Here is a 19,701-nt window from a genome sequence, read left to right on the forward strand (position 1 = left end):
GACTCAAGGCGGTTTGCAAGATTAAAACATGTACAATTAAAGCATATAAATATAAATTTACAAAAGTTAAAATAGAATTAAACCTGCAGTAAAATTAAAAACATTTTTTTTAAAATTAAAATCAGTCTTGGAGGATCTCCTCCCCCGGTTCCTGTCTTGGCTGGTAAATTTCCTCCTCCTCCTCCTCCTCCTTCCTCTGATTGACCCCTGAACACCCTCCCCCACACAATGGGGAGAACAGGCCTGATCCTGACACTCAGATGGGGCTTGCAGGACAAGCTCCTGCAAACCTCAACCTAGGGATATGGGGGAATCCCTATTTAACAACAGGATTCTCACTGGCCCCACTCACCCTCTGATTGGGACAGTGAGTGATGTAATAGGAAATCCTTTTGTTATCTCCAATCAGAAATAATATGAGGAATCCTCTTGTCCAAGGGGCAGGGCATGCGGAGGGGGACTAGTTTGAGGAGGACAGGGGGAAGGACCCACAGAGGGTACTCAACCCTTCACAGGATACATTGGGCCACTTCACAGGCTGGATTAAGCCCACAGGCCAGAAGTTACCCTCTCCTGATATAATCCCTGTTATATAGAAGTATCCATATTTTGCCTCCTACTGCTGGGTAAATAGGTAAAATGTCGTTTGGAAAGTGACCTGTAGATGTGTGTTGAATCCTTTGCCTAGGAGGATGTATACATTGGCCCAGTTTGCATGATAGGAGGGTGGTTAATAAGCCATGGTGGCTTCTTAACCACCTCCGTGTATGCCAGTCATATACTGGCTCATTTCCCTAATTACTGTCACTGGGTGTGGGTTGTCATGACATCCGAACCTGGCAAGGGTGACTTGTTGGGCTTGTTAACAAAGCACCCAGAGCCTGTGGCCTTCTGTAGGGTTGTTGGATTATTAAGCACCCCAACAAGCCACCTTCGGTGGGTTCAGACGCTACAAGAACTCATGAATTGGCAGCCTGGCACCGGTAGGTGCTGTAACTCACCATGGCTTAAATAACCACAGTGATCATGTGAACCATGTCTCTTTCTCTGGTCAGACAGGTCTGTGTCTCCAATCTGTTGTATTGTGTGTGTTATGTACAACTGTTATTTGAAAGGAAGGTCTGGTGCAGTGCAGCCAGAAAATAGTTTTGCAAAAGAGAAAATTAAAGCATACAGAAGGAAAAGAAACGTGGAAGAGCTGCATAATGATTTGAGATGTGAAACATTCACTAAAGTCTTACAACAGTTATCCTAAGGCACTAACTTACTTCCAAAGGAGCACTTATGGTGATGAAACAGTTTATGGCCATATTAAAAAAAAAGATTTTGCACTTGGGACAAATAAAAACCAATGATATAAAACTAGGTGGATGAATCTCACCCCGTTCAGAAGGCCAGCACAAGATTCCCAGCTGCTTTGTCCTTTGTTTCAGTGGTACACAACACCCCTCACAAAGACAGCAGAGAGCTCATATTTCCTGCAATTAATATTTACCAATGGTGCAATCTAATGAGCACTGATCTCCTACAACCCCCATTAATTTAAATTGAGCTTCTAGAAAAATAAAAAACTTGGCATAGTAAGGCTGTCTCCCTTACTACATGTTAATGAGTTAGCCAGATAATTCTTTAGTTAGCATAACCTAACTAATAAGTGCAAGATATCACTTACGGCTGTCTTGGGTCTCACTGTCTCACCCCAATATTAGGTACTGATTATTATTACTACGCAGGAATGTGATGCAGGAATTATTCTGGATAGCTGTCTTAGAAGCTCAGTGTACTACAGGGGCCCCCAAAAGAAAAATGGAGATTCAGAGTGGTATCCAGGAGCTGATATAAGGGCTCCTCTCACAGAAGGTGTCTCCACCCAATTTTTGGTGATCCCCCCTAGCGCAGCTCACCTCGTTGAACATGGTTCCCTGACCCTCTGTGCAACATTTTCAGGGGGCTGGAGTGGCCATTGCATTGAAGGAAATCCGCTTCCAGTTGCATGTGCCTAAATCTGGATCCAATCCGTGATGTTTAGACAGGGATTGAACATACAATTAATGATAACATAATTGATGTCAGCACCTAAACTAGTAGCACATTTTCAATTTTCAATTCTCCATGCTGACAATCCCTGTTCTCAAAAGGATCTGATGAAAACGAAGGGGTAGACGGAAGAATATCTATACAAATAAGAGCAAGACATGTGTTGATGTGTGTAGAGAGCCTTGCAGCTCCAGATGAGGTGAATGTTGGTTTCTACACTGCGCTGATAATATGGGACTGTGAGATGGTTCTGGGTCAGCACTTAGAACTCACGGTCCCTGCCACAGCATTCCCTCAAGTTTCCCCCCACCATCCTCAACTTCATGCAACTTTCTAGATCAAGGAGGGATGACAGAGAGCATTCCAGGGCTGCCTTGACTGGGACTGAGTGATGTGAAATCTGGGGAGTCATGACAGGACAGGTCACAAGAAAACACTATAGGAGGGACTGAGGCAGTATTGAATCCATTTCAGATCAGGGTAAATTCCAGAAGGCTTGAAATCCAACTTCAGATGGGTTGGGTTGGGGGTGAGATGCAAAATCTGGGTTGGGGGTGAGATGCAAAATAAATTTATTTATTTAAACGATTTAGACACCACCTTTTAGGGTAAAACCTCCCAAGGTGACATACAAAATCTAAAACTACAAAGCATAATAAAACAATGATAAAACAATAATAATATCAAAATGAACAATAAAAACTAGGTAACAGCATATATACCATGGCACCAATAAAGCCCTGACTCATTTATAGGAGAAAGTAAATAAATAAGTGTTTAGAGTCTCCTTGAAGTTCTGTAATGATGGGGCCTTAAGGTGGCCAGGTGTCTTAGTTTACAGACCTCTAGTTTGGAGATCTGGCTGAGGACAGCCCTCTATTTGAAGGTGTCCTCTGTTTGATGGGCTGCCCTGTCCAAGGTCTGGTTTAAAGTCAAAGAACCATAAGGAGGGAGAGGAGGGGCCTTAAAGTGGCCCATCAACACTTAAGACCTGGACAGCAGACAGAGCAGACACAGAGGCCACCTGCTCAGGCTTCTCCACTATGGTGAGATTGTATTTCCATTTAAATTATACTGAAATTTGCACCTCTACATATAAATATGTACATGCAAATCTGCATCACTGTACTCTTTAACTCTCTTTTTTGGTGATGCAGTTCCTCTTTGGGGGCAATGTAAGTGGCCACCTTAGGGCTGGCGCCATCTGAGTGCCGCCTCCCAATTATGGATTGTATCTCATCACTTCCTTTGTGATGTTTGATACAGCCAAAGCAAGGTAGAAAACCACACTGCACCAGTTCTGGATGGGGCTGCATTTCCCCTGCAGGAGCAGGTTCGTAGCTTGGGGGTTCTCTTAGAACCATCTCTGTCTCTTGAGGCTCAGGTGGCCTCGGTGGCACGGAGTGCTTTCTACCAACTCCAGTTGGTGGCCCAGCTACACCCCTATCTGGACAGGGATAACCTAGCTTCAGTTGTCCATACTCTGGTAACCTCCAAATTAGATTACTGCAATGCCCTCTACATGGGGCAGCCTTTGAAGACGGTTCGGAAGCTGCAGCTTGTGCAAAATGCGGCGGCCAGATTGATAGCTGGTGCAGGGAGGTCTGAGCGTATAACACTGATTCTGGCCCACTTGCATTGGCTGCCTATACGTTTCCGAGCCCAATTCAAGGTGCTGGTTTTAACCTATAAAGCCCTACATGGTTTGGGACCGCAATACCTGATGGAACGCTTCTCCCGACATGAACCTACCCGTACACTGCGCTCAACATCTAAGGTCCTCCTCTGAGTGCCGAGGGAAGCTAGGAGGATGGCAACAAGGGAGAGGGCCTTTTCGGTGGTGGCCCCCCCGACTGTGGAATGATCTCTCCAATGAGGGTCGCCTGGCGCCAACATTGTTATCTTTCAGGCACCAGGTCAAGACTTTCCTTGTCTTCCAGGCATTTAAAGGCATTGAACGCGAAGTTTGTTTTTTAATGGACCCCAGAATTGTTGTTTTAAATGGATGCTGCTGTTTTTAGACTGTTGATTTTATGTCTCTGATGGTTTTTAAATTTTGTATATTTTTAATGTTTACTGGTTTTAGCTTTTGTGAACTGCCCAGAGAGCTTTGGCTGTGGGGCGGTATATAAATGTAATTAAATAAATACATAAATAATATTTAAGGGTGCAATTCTATGCATGTTTAGACTGGAAAAACAATCCTACTACTTTCAGCATGCCCCAGCCAGCCATGCTGACTGGGGAATGCTGGGAGTTGTAAGGATTGTTTTCCTCTCTAAACATGCATAGGATTGTACAGTAATTGATCCACACAAATGGGGCTAAATGTATGAATAGAGAGGGAAGGGAGGAACGCAACAAAAATTGTCCTAAAAGCCAAATGGCTGCTTCTATACGCATTGCCAAATTCATGAGCAAAATGAATTGACCAAGATATAACTAAAGGAGAGCCTCTCTTGCCCCAGGGACTCCTCTAATCAGAAAGATTCCCAGGATCAAACAAAAAAGTTTTGGCCCTCTGCATTCCTGCTCCTTCCTAATGAGTGCGAGCAACATTTTATGTTCAGGGAGGTTAATTTGCTTAATGTAGCCATTCTGCCAAAAGGAATCACTTAATTTTATGGGATTCTGAATCCCAGTGTCAAAATCAATGGCCCATTCTCTTCCAAGAGACTTGCATTTGCTTTAAAAGCTCCCCTAAAACTGGAAAGAAGGCTGGCATGTTACACCAATGGCTTCCCCAAGCAGAAACCCACCGGAGCTAATGTGGTGGCTGACACACACAAGCAGAAGGAAGCAAGAGTCACGTTCCCACCCGCCGGCCCTGTGGGCCTCTGGCTCTCTTCAGTGTGTTTTTCTATACTGTTGTCATGGGGTTGAATGCATTTTAAAAGGTGGCAGCTGTATTGATTACTTAATGGGGGGGGGGAGTTAGGACTGAGAATTGCTGAAGAAGCCCTGCTTAATGCTCTCCTGTGCAACCAGCCCATTATCTAGAAGGGTGGAAACCATCCTGCAATCCTTATTAATGTTTAATAAGTATGGAGCAACACTAAGGTACATGACAAAACAGCCCTAGGCCTCAGTTTAGATAGGATATAAGATTGTTGTGAGGCTCTGAAGGAATAACTGATTTCCCTGAGCTCTGGCTGTTTATGAGAACAGCAGCGCTAAGCATTCTTTCCCCTCTGCTCTCCAGTGGCTCACTATCTGATCGGCACTTCATCACATAGCAAGCATCCTGAATGCTACAGAAAAGCTCAGGCTATTCAACTTGTATCACGGCTTGCTCCCCAATTAACCAGGATCGTTCCATACTGCAGCATTCCTCGGTCTGTCCTTCCCTTGGTTCCCTCTTCCCACAATGCAACGGGGCATGTTCAGCAGGAAGGAAAAGTCAGCAAAAGGCATTAATCCTTCCTGAAAGACCCCATAATCCTTGGGGTACTGTGTTATATCGCAGGATCGAGCTGCCCCTTGTCAGGATATTGCTCATTGACTTAATATAGAAAAGCTTTCAATAAAATTATTATTATTATTATTATTTATTTATATAGCACCATCAATGTACATGGTGCTGTACAGATAACACAGTAAATAGCAAGACCCTGCCGCATAGGCTTACAATCTAATAAGTTGTAGTAAACAATAAAGAGGGAAGGAGCTGCTCCCTTCCATCCCAGAATGCACTGCCTGAGTTCTCCACCCCCAGGATATGCCAAGACCAGCACATGGGCATGACAACGAGGGGGGAGGAGGGGGGATCTTCATTTCTATTGCACTTTCTTGAACTTGGGGGGCCTGAAGCTCCCAGGCTGTCCAAGAACCACAGCTGGGTTTCGTTTATTGCCTTGTGTGTTTGCAATGTGACAAGAGGCGGTAAAGTTCTGGACTCACAACGTCCGTCTGCAGGAGTTGGGAGTCACATTTTTTAACAATTCCCTACATAAAAAGCTCACTGCATATATAGTACCACAACTTATCAGAATGAAAGGTTTAATGTAACTTAATGTACTAATGTGCGATATGCAGGGCGCTTTTTATTTGGGGCAGCAGTCATATAGACACACGCAACACACTGCACTCACCTCACTTGTCTCCTGTAACGGTATAGTTCACAAACATGCTACCACCTCACACCCTGTAATGGTTAGAATGGTTCCTAGTTTCTGGCAATTCGGGAGTCTCTCCTGTATTTTCCAATTATGTCAATATGAGTCTATAGTAAGTAATTACATTTGGTCCTGAAAAACATGCGCTAAGACCAATGGAAAGTCATTGGACACTAAGGAGGCCTTGACCTTGAAAATGTTGTTTTGCAACGAGAGATACGATGTTATTAATAGGGATGGTCGTACAAGCAAAACGTGAGCTTGTTAAAGTTCTTCAAATTCCATCTTGAAGCTCGTTCTGTCTTGTGTCTGCATCAAATTGTGAGCTTCTTTTTTTCCCTTTTCATGTAAAAAACGTTTGAGTGTTTTTGTGCATATTTTTCAAATGTACACATTGATTGTGGTATCTTTGAATTGTAAGCATTCTTCTCCCATTGATTAAGGTGTGTTTGGGTGCATTTTTAAAAAGTGCACGTTTTTATGCACGTTTCTCAAATGTACGCATGCCATCAAACACATTTTGGGGTTCCCCCCACCCCCACAAATCATATTGGAAGCTTGGAAAGGCGCAGATTGTGTTAGAGTCAGTGTCGGTCTGGGATAGGCGAACTGGCTAAAACCTGATAAAAAACAAACAAATGCATTTCTCATACATGCCTCGTTATCAAGAGGGTTTCATCTGCAGCCATTAGCTTTTGTAATGCGTATAATGCCAACAACAACAAAAATACTCTGCTGGAATACATCTAAATGAGGTCCTAACCAGACGTGATGTTAAATGGCAGTGAATTTAACAGGGATCAGGATTGGGACCATGGTGCACAAAGAGGAGTGCCCACTGAACCTCTGCCGATAGAAATTCTTTCATGGGCTAATAGCAGTTTGAGGTGATTTTAATTGAGACTGGGACATGGCGGAAAAGGTGTAAAGCCATCCTGCCCCTTTGCCATGGCCCTGATCCCGATTTCCTCCCCCCTCTCCCACACTCCCACCTGGTTGTTATTTACAGAACGCAAATCAGGTATGTTAAATGCTTACACACATTTAAAGAAATTGTGTGAAATCAGGAAATGTCGGTTTGGATCCAGATGCAGTCATGGTTAAAGTAGACCCATTGAATTCAATGAGACAAGTTAGCCAATAGCCATAAATAACGTAAGTCCCATTGGTTTCACTAGACGTACTCTGAGCATGATCTTGTGGGATCAGTTCAGTTACTGCAGCCTGATGAAGTGGACAAAGTGCTGGCTGAGATGTGCCCAGCCACATGCCCTTTGCCATTTGTGGCTAATAAAAGCTAGTGGTGGGGGCTAGCTATGACAGGAGACTGGGTGAGCCCAGCATGTGGTAAATGTATCTTTATGTGAGGGGGTGATGCCTACTGCTCCTAAGGAAGCAGTGGTGAGACCACTCCTTTGGAAATCCACTCTGAACCCTATGGTTTTGGATAAATGTTGCCCAATTGCTAATACCCCCTTTTCGGATAAGGTGCTCAAGAGAGTTATGGTGGGCAGTTGCAGACACTCTCGGAGAATACCCATTATCTAGACCCATTTCAGTTGGGTTTCAGGCCTTGTTATGGGACTAAATTGGCCTTGGTTGCTCTGATGTATAACCGAGAGAGAGAGAGAGAGAGAGGGGCAGAGACAAGGGGAGTATGAACATGTTGATTCTACTCAGTCTGTCATCGGCTTTGGTACTGTCAATCATGGTATCCTCTTGGACCAGCTCCTTGGGTTGGGTGCTGGAGGCAATGTATTTCAGAGATTCCAGTCCTACCTGCAGGGTCAGTTTCAAAAAGTAAAATTGAATGGCTCTTCTTTGGCCCCTTGATTCTTGAGCTGTGGGGTTCAACAGGGTACTTTCTTGCACGTAGTGTTGTTTAACGTTAATATGAAGCCACTAGAGTGGTCATTAGGGTTTTTGGAGCAAAGTGCATCAGTATGGTGATGACACACAGCTCTGACTCCCGGTAATATCTGCATCAGGTGTGGTTATGCAAGTCCTTGACTGGTCTCTGGACTCGGTAATAGACTAGAAAAGGGCCAATAAACTGAGCTTGAATCCTGATAAGTTAGAGACCTTGTGGGTGAGTGGTTCCCATATCTGGGAAATAGGATTGTTACCTGTTCTAGATGGAGTAGGACTTTTGTAGCCTGGGGGTACTCCTAGGTCCATGGTTGTAACTGAAGCTCCAAGTGACCTCAGTGGTTTGGAGTGCCTTTTCCCGGCTTTGTCTGGTATGCCAGCTACAACCACTCCTGGACAGGGACAACTTGGCCACTGTGGTGCAAGTGTCATCACCTCAAGACTGGATTACTATTTTCTAAGTGGGACTGCCCTTAAGGCTCGTCTGGAAGCTTCAGCTTGAGCAGAATGTGGCTTCCTTGCTGTTGTCAGATGCCACTGCATATCGGCATGTAACACCTTTCCTGAAGGCTCTGTGCTGGTTGCTCATTTGCTCCTGGTCCATGTTTAAGGTTTTGGTAGTAGCCTATAAAGCCCTGAACAAATTGGACTAGGATACTTGAGGACACACCTTCTCCCTTATCATTTTGCCTGATCGTTGATGTCTTGTGAAGAGGGACTTCTCGTGGTCCCACATGGGCTGGAGATCTGCTTAGAAACCACCAGGAGTAGGGGCTTTAATATGTCTGTTCCATCCGTTCCAACTGAGATCAGGGATTCACCTACATCACTTTGGGGGCAGGGGCATTTGATGAAGACGTCTTTTTAGACAAGCACTGTTTTATTGATGTAATTGTTTTTATTGTAATGTTTTGTTTTACGTGTTTAAATTTGTTTATAAACCCTATAATAAATGAATAAAGGAATGATTAAGGGCAATATCCAACTGTGTCATTCCACTAGTGCAAATGCCATTGCACTAGCAGAAACTAGTTTCTGAATTATGTGCAAGAGGAGAATCCAACTAAAGTTACATTTCCAAGTGTGTTTGCACAAGCAGGTGCACAAGCAGTTGTGCAAGTGTAATGTGAAAGCGCTTCCGCAAGAGAATGATTTGGTGGAGATCCGCTAGCACTATTTGAGTTTGTGGAATGACACTGTTAGATACTGCCCTAAGTCTGGATCCAACCCTGAAACCCCAATCTTAAGCATATCTACATAGAAAGAGACCCAGCCCTTTGACTGTTGTGTTAGTTCTCCATTTGCAAGGATTTCCCTCCCATGGAGAACTATTTTAAAAGTTTTCTCCCCAACCTGTACTCTGGAATGGCAAGATTCCTTCTACCCTCAGGATTCTACCACTTCATTCCTCTTGATGTGTAGACCAGACATTGGGCCTGGGAGTGGGAATGAAAAGTTCATGCTGCTATAGTAATACCTGAATACAGGAGCCACATGACTTGGTCCAGTCACTTGGATCCTTTGAACCAAATTGTCACTCTCCTTATTAAGTACCAAGGATCAAGGCAAGTGGCTCCACCACATGACTCCTGTCCTCAGACTCTCACCACTGCAGCATAAGTTATCACCATTGGGATATTGCTCACACACTGCTAGCTTAAGTGTGAACCGGGCTGTAATTTATCTAAATTGCTTATGCATAGCAATGGCTTAGTGACAGATATGTTGACATGGGAAACCTTGGTTTGACTCTTACCTCATCCGTGAACAGATTAGGTGGCCTTGGATGGTTCATGTTGGTTGTATTTTTAAAATGGAAATTATACTCCCCAACTTATACAGGGGTTTGTTTTTTGTTTTTGTGTGATGATAAATACCAGTGCAAATCCTAAGCAAGTTTACTCTGAAGTCAGTCCCCACTGAATTCAATTGGATTTACTCAGTGGTAAGACTGTTTAGGATTGCTGCTCAAGATAAAGAATTATTGCTAGCCTTTCCAAGCGTTAGGGACTAATGTAGGCTATAAAATAAAATAAACATTCAAAATAAGGCTGCAGCTATCAAGATTGGTCTGCATATGATTACGAACTTGTCCAAATGATAATTTTATGCTGTTCATAAATTGTCTATTACTCTTGCAATAACCATTTTTCGCATTAAAGCTGTGTAAAAGAAATGGGACCTAACACAGATAGTACATTTGTGATTTATGAGCAGGAACATAATCAGAGGAGACACCTTCCAGAGTGAAAAAATCTCCAGGGAAACTATTTTGTAAAGTGCACCACTCGTGTCAATTGCATTAACCTCGTCCTTAAAATCAACACTACTGAATTTGAATGCACACTTGTCACCTTGCACAACAATCAGGAATGCCGACATTTTAATGAGTAGACTCTTTCGGAACCAACTACAAAACACTTGCAGAGTTTACATGGAAGATAATAAAATATAGCAAAGAAACTTTTGGTGAAAAATATGCTGTGATATGTTGTCACAGAAGCAAATGGAGTTTGCATTCTTACCTTGGATCAAGGGTGAGGAATCTCAGATCTGGGGGCCAAATCCAACCCTCCTGGAGTCCTATTCCAGGGTTCCCCCAGTGGTCCTTTCTCCTTCTCTCAACTGCTGATTGTTTAGTGAGTTCCCAGCTTTTGTGCAGTTTTCACCCCGATTCTAAAAGGTTGAAATGCCTCTCCTAAGGCCTAGTTTCTGGCAGTTAAGAGCTTGAAGCTACCATATGCTGGGATTTTTTTCCCTGTATTTTAACCCCACCCCTTTGCCTTTGGTCCCACCCCCTTTGCTTTAGTTCCCTGCCCATCACTGGTACATGGGCCCCAAAGGCTTTCCCAAAATGGAGTCTGGCCCTTGGGCCAAAAGAATTTCCCCACTTCTGCCTTAGACTCTCCATTGCTTTAGCCAACCATAGTTTAAGGACTCCTCATAATACACAGAGGGAGCAATCCTATGTCCCCCTAAACAGTGTCTTGGTGGACATAGAGTTGTTCTGTTTCTGGGCTCCAAGGTCAAATACAAGGCTCCAATCCCAAAGCCCAGACACCATGCTCCCCACCTCCTCCCCCTCAGAGCCAGCGTGGTTCTGGCTATGTTTCCATGCTCAGAAACGGAGTGCAGAGAGAGGAAAAGGGATATTTCCAGGGGTGGGGAGGGGAAGAGACTAGGGCATTGGCCGTTCGATGTTTCCTATAGCTGCCCAGCCTCCTTCCCTCCCTCTCTGAAGCAATGCTGCTAGACAGGCGAAATCGACTGTCTAGAAGAAATGCAGGGTGGCTGGAGAGTGGAGGTGAAGATCACCTCCACACTCCCGCAGTCCTGCATTAGATAATCGGCAGCCTCCAAATTCGGAGGTTGTTGACTGTCTTCATAGGTTTGCGCCCTAAGAGTGATTGGCAAACAGGTGTGCATAGCAGAGAACAAAAGTATATGGCTTAATTCATGAACTCAACTGAAGCTATCTTCTCTGCTCATGTAACCCCAATGGTCTGAACGAAATGGTTTGATCTGTGTGCAATTGGTTGGAAGCTTCCTTTGGAACTGGAGTTTGGATAAAGTGCCAACTACTAACTTCCAGCCCTGTAAAGATCTGGTTGCTTCATCTATGACATCTTTGATTGCAAACCCTGAACATATGACAAATATTGAGGGCAATTATCCTGCTAGTCATTTTTTGATGATGTGCCAAATAGGACCGAAAGTACTGTTATGAAAACTTTGAATCAACTGACTCTAAAAATAACACATTCTTATAGCGCATCTAGAAACATTCGTTTTCTTTTTTTATAGCGAGCGAGTAGCTTTGGAAACTTTGACCATCGCAGACATCACTCAGCATCAAAACCAGATGATTCATCAGAGGTTTGTATATTATGCAATCTAGTTCTTTTACACTATGTCCCAGTGACATTAGTACAAACAACACAAAGCATATTATGCAAAGTACCAGTTGAATGAATGACTGCATAAATTCTTAATATTTTTGCTGTTCGGTATACAAAACATAGCTTCTAAAAGCAGAAAACTAACATCTTTCCCCCAGTTTTGGTGGTGAGAAAATAATAGATTTTCCTCAACACTCAAACTGCAAATTGCTGGGGAGTTGTAGGTGCCATGTCACCTAATGTCTAGTGTCTGTGATGTTACTGGTTATCATAAGAACATAAAAAAGAGCAATATTGGATCAGAATAAGGGTCCATCTAGTCCAGCACTCTGTTCACACAGTGGCCAACCAGCTGTCAACCAGAAACCCACAAGCTGGGCACAGGTGCAACAGCACCCTCCCACCCATGTTCCCCAACAATTGGTGTATATAGGCTTACTGCCTCTGCTACTATCAACTTGCCTGTCATGCTTGTAATGGCATGCCCAAATACAAACTGGGGATTCTGATGGAGAGGGCTCAACAAATCTTGGTTCAACTTGATAACCAGCCAAACTTTGGTTTCAACATAACCCCATTCCTGCCTCTAGAGGAAGGGAATAGGGTTTACTAATATTACACTGAGCTGAAGACCCAGCACAACTATAGGGAGAGAGTTCCTGCTTTCTTCCACAGCTGAAGAGAGAGGTGGGAGCTCATTGCATTAAACATAGACAGAAATCATCAAGAAGTTTCACAGTTCTCCAAATGTCTCAGAGGTTCACTGCAGCATAGGGATGTACTGATTTAATTAAATCTATTCTGTCTGTGTTTCACAGACAAGTATCCTTTCTTCTATTGTCTACTCATGGATGGAATTGGATTTTTTTTAAGTATTTTTTTAGAATGTTTTTCCTGTTTGCACAAGTGCAATTGCATGTTTGCACAATTGCAATGCACATTTGCACTAATGCATATTTGCACTAATACACACTTTCACTTGTGCTAATAATCATATAACCATGTAACTGCTATGAGTAAAATGTCAGAAATACACTCTATACAGTCTGTTCGTTATGTATTTTTAACAAGCTCTTTCAACAAAAATAGATATGCGAAGCAGATGCTGTCAGTGATGGTGGAGAACTGGGGCAAAACAAAACACCAAATAGTGGAGGAAGCCTTGGAAAGAAGATGCGGGCCATTTCCCTGACCATGAAGAAGAAGATGGGTAAAAAGTACATCAAGGCACTTTCAGAGGAGATGGTAAACAATTATTACTCAAATATTGGGATCTTCTAGGATTGTTTGTGGTTTTACTGCTGGTTTTGGGGGTTCTGCTCTCTGTTAATTCATACTCAGCTATATAACTTAACACCTGGATTGAAAGGATTTCAGTCACTGGGTGAGGGCAACATCACCAACATTGCAGTGCTATTGCAAATATGTATACCAACGTTTCCCAAATCATTTGAACCCAGGCCCACAGTTTAAGCTTACCAACACTGAACCCAGTCTGTTTGCTTGGGTGAGTGTGCAGAGATCCTCATGTGCAGCTAATTGCCCATCCCATTACTGCACACGAGGACTTTAAGAATGGAGGACATACAAGATTCTCTCAGCACTCATCTCAACACAGGAATCCACCTTAAATCCCAGGGTGCTGAGGTTCAAAAGCTTTCTCTAATGCAATCCCACATGAGGGAAGAAGAAGAAAGGACACGTACTATCTGGGTCATGGACAAAGTGGCTTAGAATTGGATAATGTTCAGAAGGATGTAGTGAATGAAGAGAAATCTTTGTAAAGAGAGCTTTGGCTATTAGGCATATAGAAATGTAATAAATAAATAAACCACTCAGAGAGCTTCAGCTATGGGGTGGTACAGAAACATTAACGACAACGACAACAACAACAATCACCACCCATTTGGGTTTATCAAATTGTAAGAGACTTTAAGAGGGTTGTGACTTTGGAGGGGGGAAACAATAATGCCTGAGGAGACTTTGCGGATAGGAAGTTGAAGAAGCTGTTACATTCAGACAAGTGCACTGTGCACTTAATGTTCAGGGCTGTCAAGGAGAAGAGAAGATGAGAGGAAGTAATAGAGCACAGGTAGGAACCTGGCAAAAGCTGTTGGCAGGATCACATGCTAAGGGTGGGCAGAGCTGTAGCCAAATGTGGGTGGGCCAGAATCTCTCTCACACACACACACCAACCACTCCCTTTCTCTGACACACATGCACACACAAATTCAACCACACATACATTCATACATGCTCTCTCTCTCTCTCCCCTTTCCCTGATTTCCCCCCTTTTTTCACTTCTCCTTTTCTTTCCTCCCTCCCTCTCTCTCGCTCTCTTTGACCTCCTCTCTTCCTTTCCCCCTCTTTCCCTCCTCCCCACTCCTTTCTCTCTTTCTTCCCTTCCATCTGTCTGTTTCTCTGCTTGCCTCCCCATCTCATTCCACCCCTGCCCATGAAACAACAAGGGTTCAGGGAAAAAGAAGAAGAGGGCAGTATTCCATTCATTATATTATGCTAGCATAAGCTACCTCTAGTGCAGTGCCAATAGCATTTGCTGGTGCAATGGGATCCCCCGGATACTAAACAGGATACTGCCCAGAGATGCTAGGAAAGGCAGCCACTTGGTTTGTTCCATGCACAAGCATGGAATCAGTAAATTTGTCCTAGAGGTGCCTAGAATGCATATGGCACATGCTCAGGGGAACTCTTCATTAATATTACCTCACTTGTTCTGCGAAGCACTCATCCTTTCAAACAGATCTCCAGGCTGAGGCTATAAGCCCTCATTCAAATTAAATGTTAAATAGATGATAGGCTTAAATAATCAGCCAAATCTTTCACTTGAATTTGTGATTTGTATTGTGACTATATTATATAAGTCTGGGAAATGTGGGAAAGGCTGAGAAATGCAAAGTGGCAGAATTTGGTGAAAGTACTAAAACGGGGCAGATCTACAGCAAACAGGATATAACACTTTGAAAACAGTTTGTAAACTGTGTATGGAGTGTGTCCTGAGCCCCAACAGTTGTCAAGAGCATTATAAACTGTTTTAAAGCAGTAGTGCAGATCCTGCAAGGCTGTGAAGGATACAAAAGGATCTTGGAGCCATAGGAGAATGGGAGACAAAATAGGAACTAAATGTTCATTAAAACTAAGAAATTCAGCTTCAAAAATAAAAGCCCAGTTATACATTGTTAGGTATTGAATAAGTTATTACTGCCAAAGAGAGAAATGATGCAGTCACTGTGCATACTTTCTGAAAACATCAACTCAGGCCCCTGAAACCTTGAAAAAGGAAACAGTCTTAGTGATTATTATTCAAGGGACAGAAAATAATATATTATCATTTCTCTCTACAAGTAAATGGTGCATTCTGGTGCAAAGAAATATCAATACAACATGTCAATGGTATGAAAGGTTTTTCATGCAAAGGAAACATAGATGATTACAATTTTTCATCTTTAAGAAAAAGATATAGCGGTACAATCCTTTGCATGTTTGCTCAGAAGTAAGTTACACTGTGTTCAATGGGGAATGCTCTAAGGTAAGTGTGCAGAGGATAGAAGCCTTTGGCACACAGTGAAGAATAGTGTGGTGAAATGGGCAATGCTACTTCAGACTGCAGGTAGCAGATACCATTTTTAATTTGTCATCCACGTAAAAATAACTTGAATGTAGAAAACCAGCACATCAGGGTGAAAGATTCCAACTGAGCCTGCTTGTTGCTGTCGTAGAGGTTTGCTCCAACATGAGGGAGCATTCAGAAATAATACTACTACCAACTACTACTACCAACTACTGCCTGAAAAGTTATAGATTCGGCATATGTAGACTCAGCCTCAGATGTTTGTACTTCATACAGTGTGCAGTCTGGGAAAAGAGATCAGGGACTGGATTATAGGGCTGTGCACGGTCCCCCCCAATCTGCTTTGGATCCCGATTTGGACCTTCCAAATCGAGCCTGATCTGGGTCGATTTGGACTTCCCCTGAACCAAATCGCATCATGCCCTGATTTTTAGTGATTTTTAAGTTAAACCTCAACCACAATATCCATCAGAAATAAAATGTGTATTGGAAGGAGATCATAAAAGTGCATCTCAGGACAATATTAGCACTTCAAAGGGAACACAGTGTTCCCTTTGCACCCCTTTGAAGTGCTTATGTTGACCTGAGATGCGCTTTCATTATCTCCTTCCAATATACATTTTATTTCTGATGGATATTGTGGTTGAGGTTTAACTTTTAAAATCAGGGCATGATCCAATTTGGTTCAAAGTCAGCACACATAAGGTGCTATGTGGATGCTATCATGGTGCCCAGTGACATGTGTGCATCTTGAAAAATGACGGAGATGAAAGCAGTTTTGTAAATAGAGGGGGGAAATTTTAAAAATTCCCTAAAAATCAGGGGATGATCCGATTTGCTTTTAAATTGGCATGACTAAGGATCTATTTAGAAGCTATCATGGTGCCCATTTTCATATGTATATGTGCTTGGGAAAGGGTCCGAATCATTCAAATCAGTCCAAAGCTATTCAGACCTCCCCGAACCGCTTTGGATCAATTTGGACCTCCCCCGAACTGCTTCGGATTCAGAATTCAGATCCGAAGTGGTGCACAGCCCTACTGGATTATACTAGAGCATACCCAATGGAATTCTCATGTAGCAGATTTTTTTCTTAAATACACATTTTTTCATATATTATATAGTGAAGAGTTAATCTGTGTGGTGAAATAACTGAATAAAACAAATAGGCTAGATGTAAAATAATAAGAACATTTTTGGGAGCTGCCTAGAAGGCACCAGGTTGCTGCCACATTTAAAGAAACCCTGCCTGAGCAGATGGCAACCAATCAGGGGTTGCCATCTGCCTTGGAACACTTCCTCCGCAACACAAGAGTGAGGTTAGATGGTGGATATGCTGTATTCACCTCACTCCAGTGAAAAAGTTGGGGTACATCCCTGACTTTTTAAACTCGCAGCTTCACAAGAAAGCCCTGTGATGGCTGCGAGGTGGCTGCTCTGTCGTATAACAACACAGTGCCACCTCGCAGCCACTGTGGGGCTTTCAGAGTGCCTAGGCAACCCCCAGGAGACATACAAAACTGTTGGATGGAGGCAGTTCACACATTCACCAATGAATTGACAAGCAATGCAATATTTAGTTATATAGAAGAATGCGCATATTATTCCCAAAACTAATGCGAATAAATTTATTATTTATTACATTTCTATACCACCCCATAGCCGAAGCTCTCTGGGTGGTTTACATAAGATTTCAGACCATAAGAATCCTCATAATAAGCACCATAGGGAAAATAAATTGAAGGTTTATCCTATTGGAGCTTCCTGAATCATGAAGCTTTTGAACCTCTTACAATTCTTATCTGGAATGTCAGGCCATTTAAAACCTGACTTAACCAATAGTAGTTGCTCTTTTCCTGCCGTTAAATTAATACATCCCATAACGCAAATTTGAGGTAGTGGGGCTACCTCAAAATGTGTCATCGCCTTTGCCCCACTCTCCGAGACCAATCATGTCTGCTAATCTAGTGAAGTTGCTGCAATCTTCCAAGGAACATGTTATCTCTGCTTCAGTGTGCCTGTCGTGCTCACTTGGCTTGACGCAACACTAGGAAATGGTTGCTTCCCCGCTTCTCCTTTTCTTGGGACGCCCTTATTGCTTAATTATTTAACGCACGCAGTGACAGAGACTGTTACAATACCTACCCGTTTGGGGCCGGGGGGGGGGGGAACTCCATTTATTAATATAAGTACACTGGATCGAAAATGGTCTTATGCTGAGACACAACCTGTAGGAAAGCTTAGGTGAAGGCAGGTTTCTATTCCAAAAAATGACCTTTTTGCCTACTACATTTTACAATAAAGTGCTTGCAGGGCTCAAAATTGCTAGGATTCCCCCCTGCCCCTTCCCACCCCATTGATAAACTCAAGGTGGTTGTTGTTAAAAAGTTGCTTTATTATGTGAAAGCTAGTTATTGGAACTTTTGCATACATGTTTTCCTGCTTTAATTCTAAATACACAACTATTCTAAATCTAACAGCAATTGCTTAGAGAATGGCAGAAAGGAGTCGACTATTTTTCCAGGTGCTTGGAATTCTATCACTCATGTCAAATTTGCTTTGATTTGCGGGCAAACATACTCTCTTCTTGCCCTTGCTTGGTACGTTTACATACATGGATATTACAAACAGGCCCCATCTACTCATGGCTCTGCTAAAACCGGTGGAGATAGACAAGGCAATCTCATGGGGGCTAGAGATGGAGATGCCGAGGCAGAGGATCCATCCCTGCCACCCTGGGCTTGCACCAGTCCCAGAGATTCTAAAGGTATCACCAGAAGTGTAAATCATCCAGATTTGCACAGAGATATCTTGCATTGGCATGACAGCATGAAATCATCACATCATCCTTACAGAGTGTTCGTGTGTGTACCTGGTGGGTAAGACATTGGGATACACAGCAGAATGTTCTAGGTGCTGTTGAGACCTGTTTGATTCAGTTTTGATGCAGGTGCAATATTTTAAGTGGATTCCTATTTTCCTGGAAGCATTTGGAGTGCATGATTTGGTGAAACTAGTCCTGCTTGAGAATTGTAGATGAACTCAGTTGCACGGTATTTTTTGAGCGTGTTATTCTGCAACTTTAACAGACCAATCCTATGTGTAACTCCAATGTCAGGTATTGAAAAATCCAAAGCCCTGCCATGCTTTCACTGGCAAGTTAGAGGAGAGAGAGGAGCATTTCCCCCCTTTTATTTATTTTTTTCCTTCTTAAACAGTTTCCCTCTCATTTTATCATCATCGTTTTTGTTGTTGTCATTGATAATAATAATAATTCAATTTCAATACCACCCCATGACCAAAGCTGTCTGGACGGTTTAAAACTATTCATAAAAATACAACATAATAAAAATAGTCTCCAATTTTTAACATAGAAAAATTAAAGCTAAAATAAATTTAAATTAAATAATGTTTTTCCTAATAGACCTGTTCTAAACCAGCAGTCATAGATGCCTTATCATATACTATTAAATGAGTAGAGGGTGGTGTTTACCTGGGGTTGAAAAGATGGCAGTGTTGGCAACAGGTAGGCCTCAGTGGGGAGCTCATTCCATAGCCTCGGGCCACCACTGAGAAGGCCCTTTCCCTTGTTGCCATGTTCCGAGTCTCCCTTGGAGGTGGCACTCATAGGAGGGGGCCAGAACGTTGATCTTAGTGTCTGGGAATGTTCAGGTTGGGAGAGGCGTTCCATCAGGCATTGCGGGCCTAAGCCATGTAAGGCTAAAACCATCACCTTGAATCAGACTAAGAAACATACAGGCAGCCAATGCAAGTAGGCCAATGAGAGTGAAATGAACAATGCCAGCTCCAGGGCTGGGGCACCCCCCTTATTCTTGGAGCACATTGGGGGCACTGGAGGGCTGTGGTTCTGCTCTCCTCAAATGCCCCCAGAACACCTCCTTTTTGTGCTCTGTCATGTCAGAGTACTGTCAGGAGAAGCACCAGCTGTAGATCTTTCTGACTGCAAAAGGTCCTCTCTCTCTCTCTCTCTCTGAGATCTCCCCTTTCACCCTTAGAGGGGGAGTTCTGAACAATCCTCCGGCCATCCTCCCAGGGAATGGCCCAGGGAATATAGGATTACAGCCTTAATGACATCCTCCCCGGGAACATAGGATTGCAGCCTTAATGAACAGACACTCCTCAACCAACATATGTGTGAATATATTACATTTAAACTATTCTTCTTTCATGT

At 43.0% G+C, this 19,701-nt stretch overlaps 1 protein-coding gene across 1 annotated transcript in view; it reads left to right on the plus strand.

Moving 5' to 3' along the window:
• Window positions 1-19,701, plus strand: part of SAMSN1 (SAM domain, SH3 domain and nuclear localization signals 1) — a 53,525-nt gene that overhangs the window by 14,634 nt on the left and 19,190 nt on the right. The window contains exons 2-3 of the mRNA XM_063126755.1: window positions 11,826-11,897; window positions 13,010-13,165. Coding sequence (XP_062982825.1) covers window positions 11,826-11,897; window positions 13,010-13,165 — 228 coding nt within the window. The remainder of the gene's footprint in view (window positions 1-11,825; window positions 11,898-13,009; window positions 13,166-19,701) is intronic.

The sequence above is a fragment of the Elgaria multicarinata genome, chromosome 5, assembly GCF_023053635.1.
Source record: "Elgaria multicarinata webbii isolate HBS135686 ecotype San Diego chromosome 5, rElgMul1.1.pri, whole genome shotgun sequence".
NCBI lineage: Eukaryota > Metazoa > Chordata > Lepidosauria > Squamata > Anguidae > Elgaria > Elgaria multicarinata.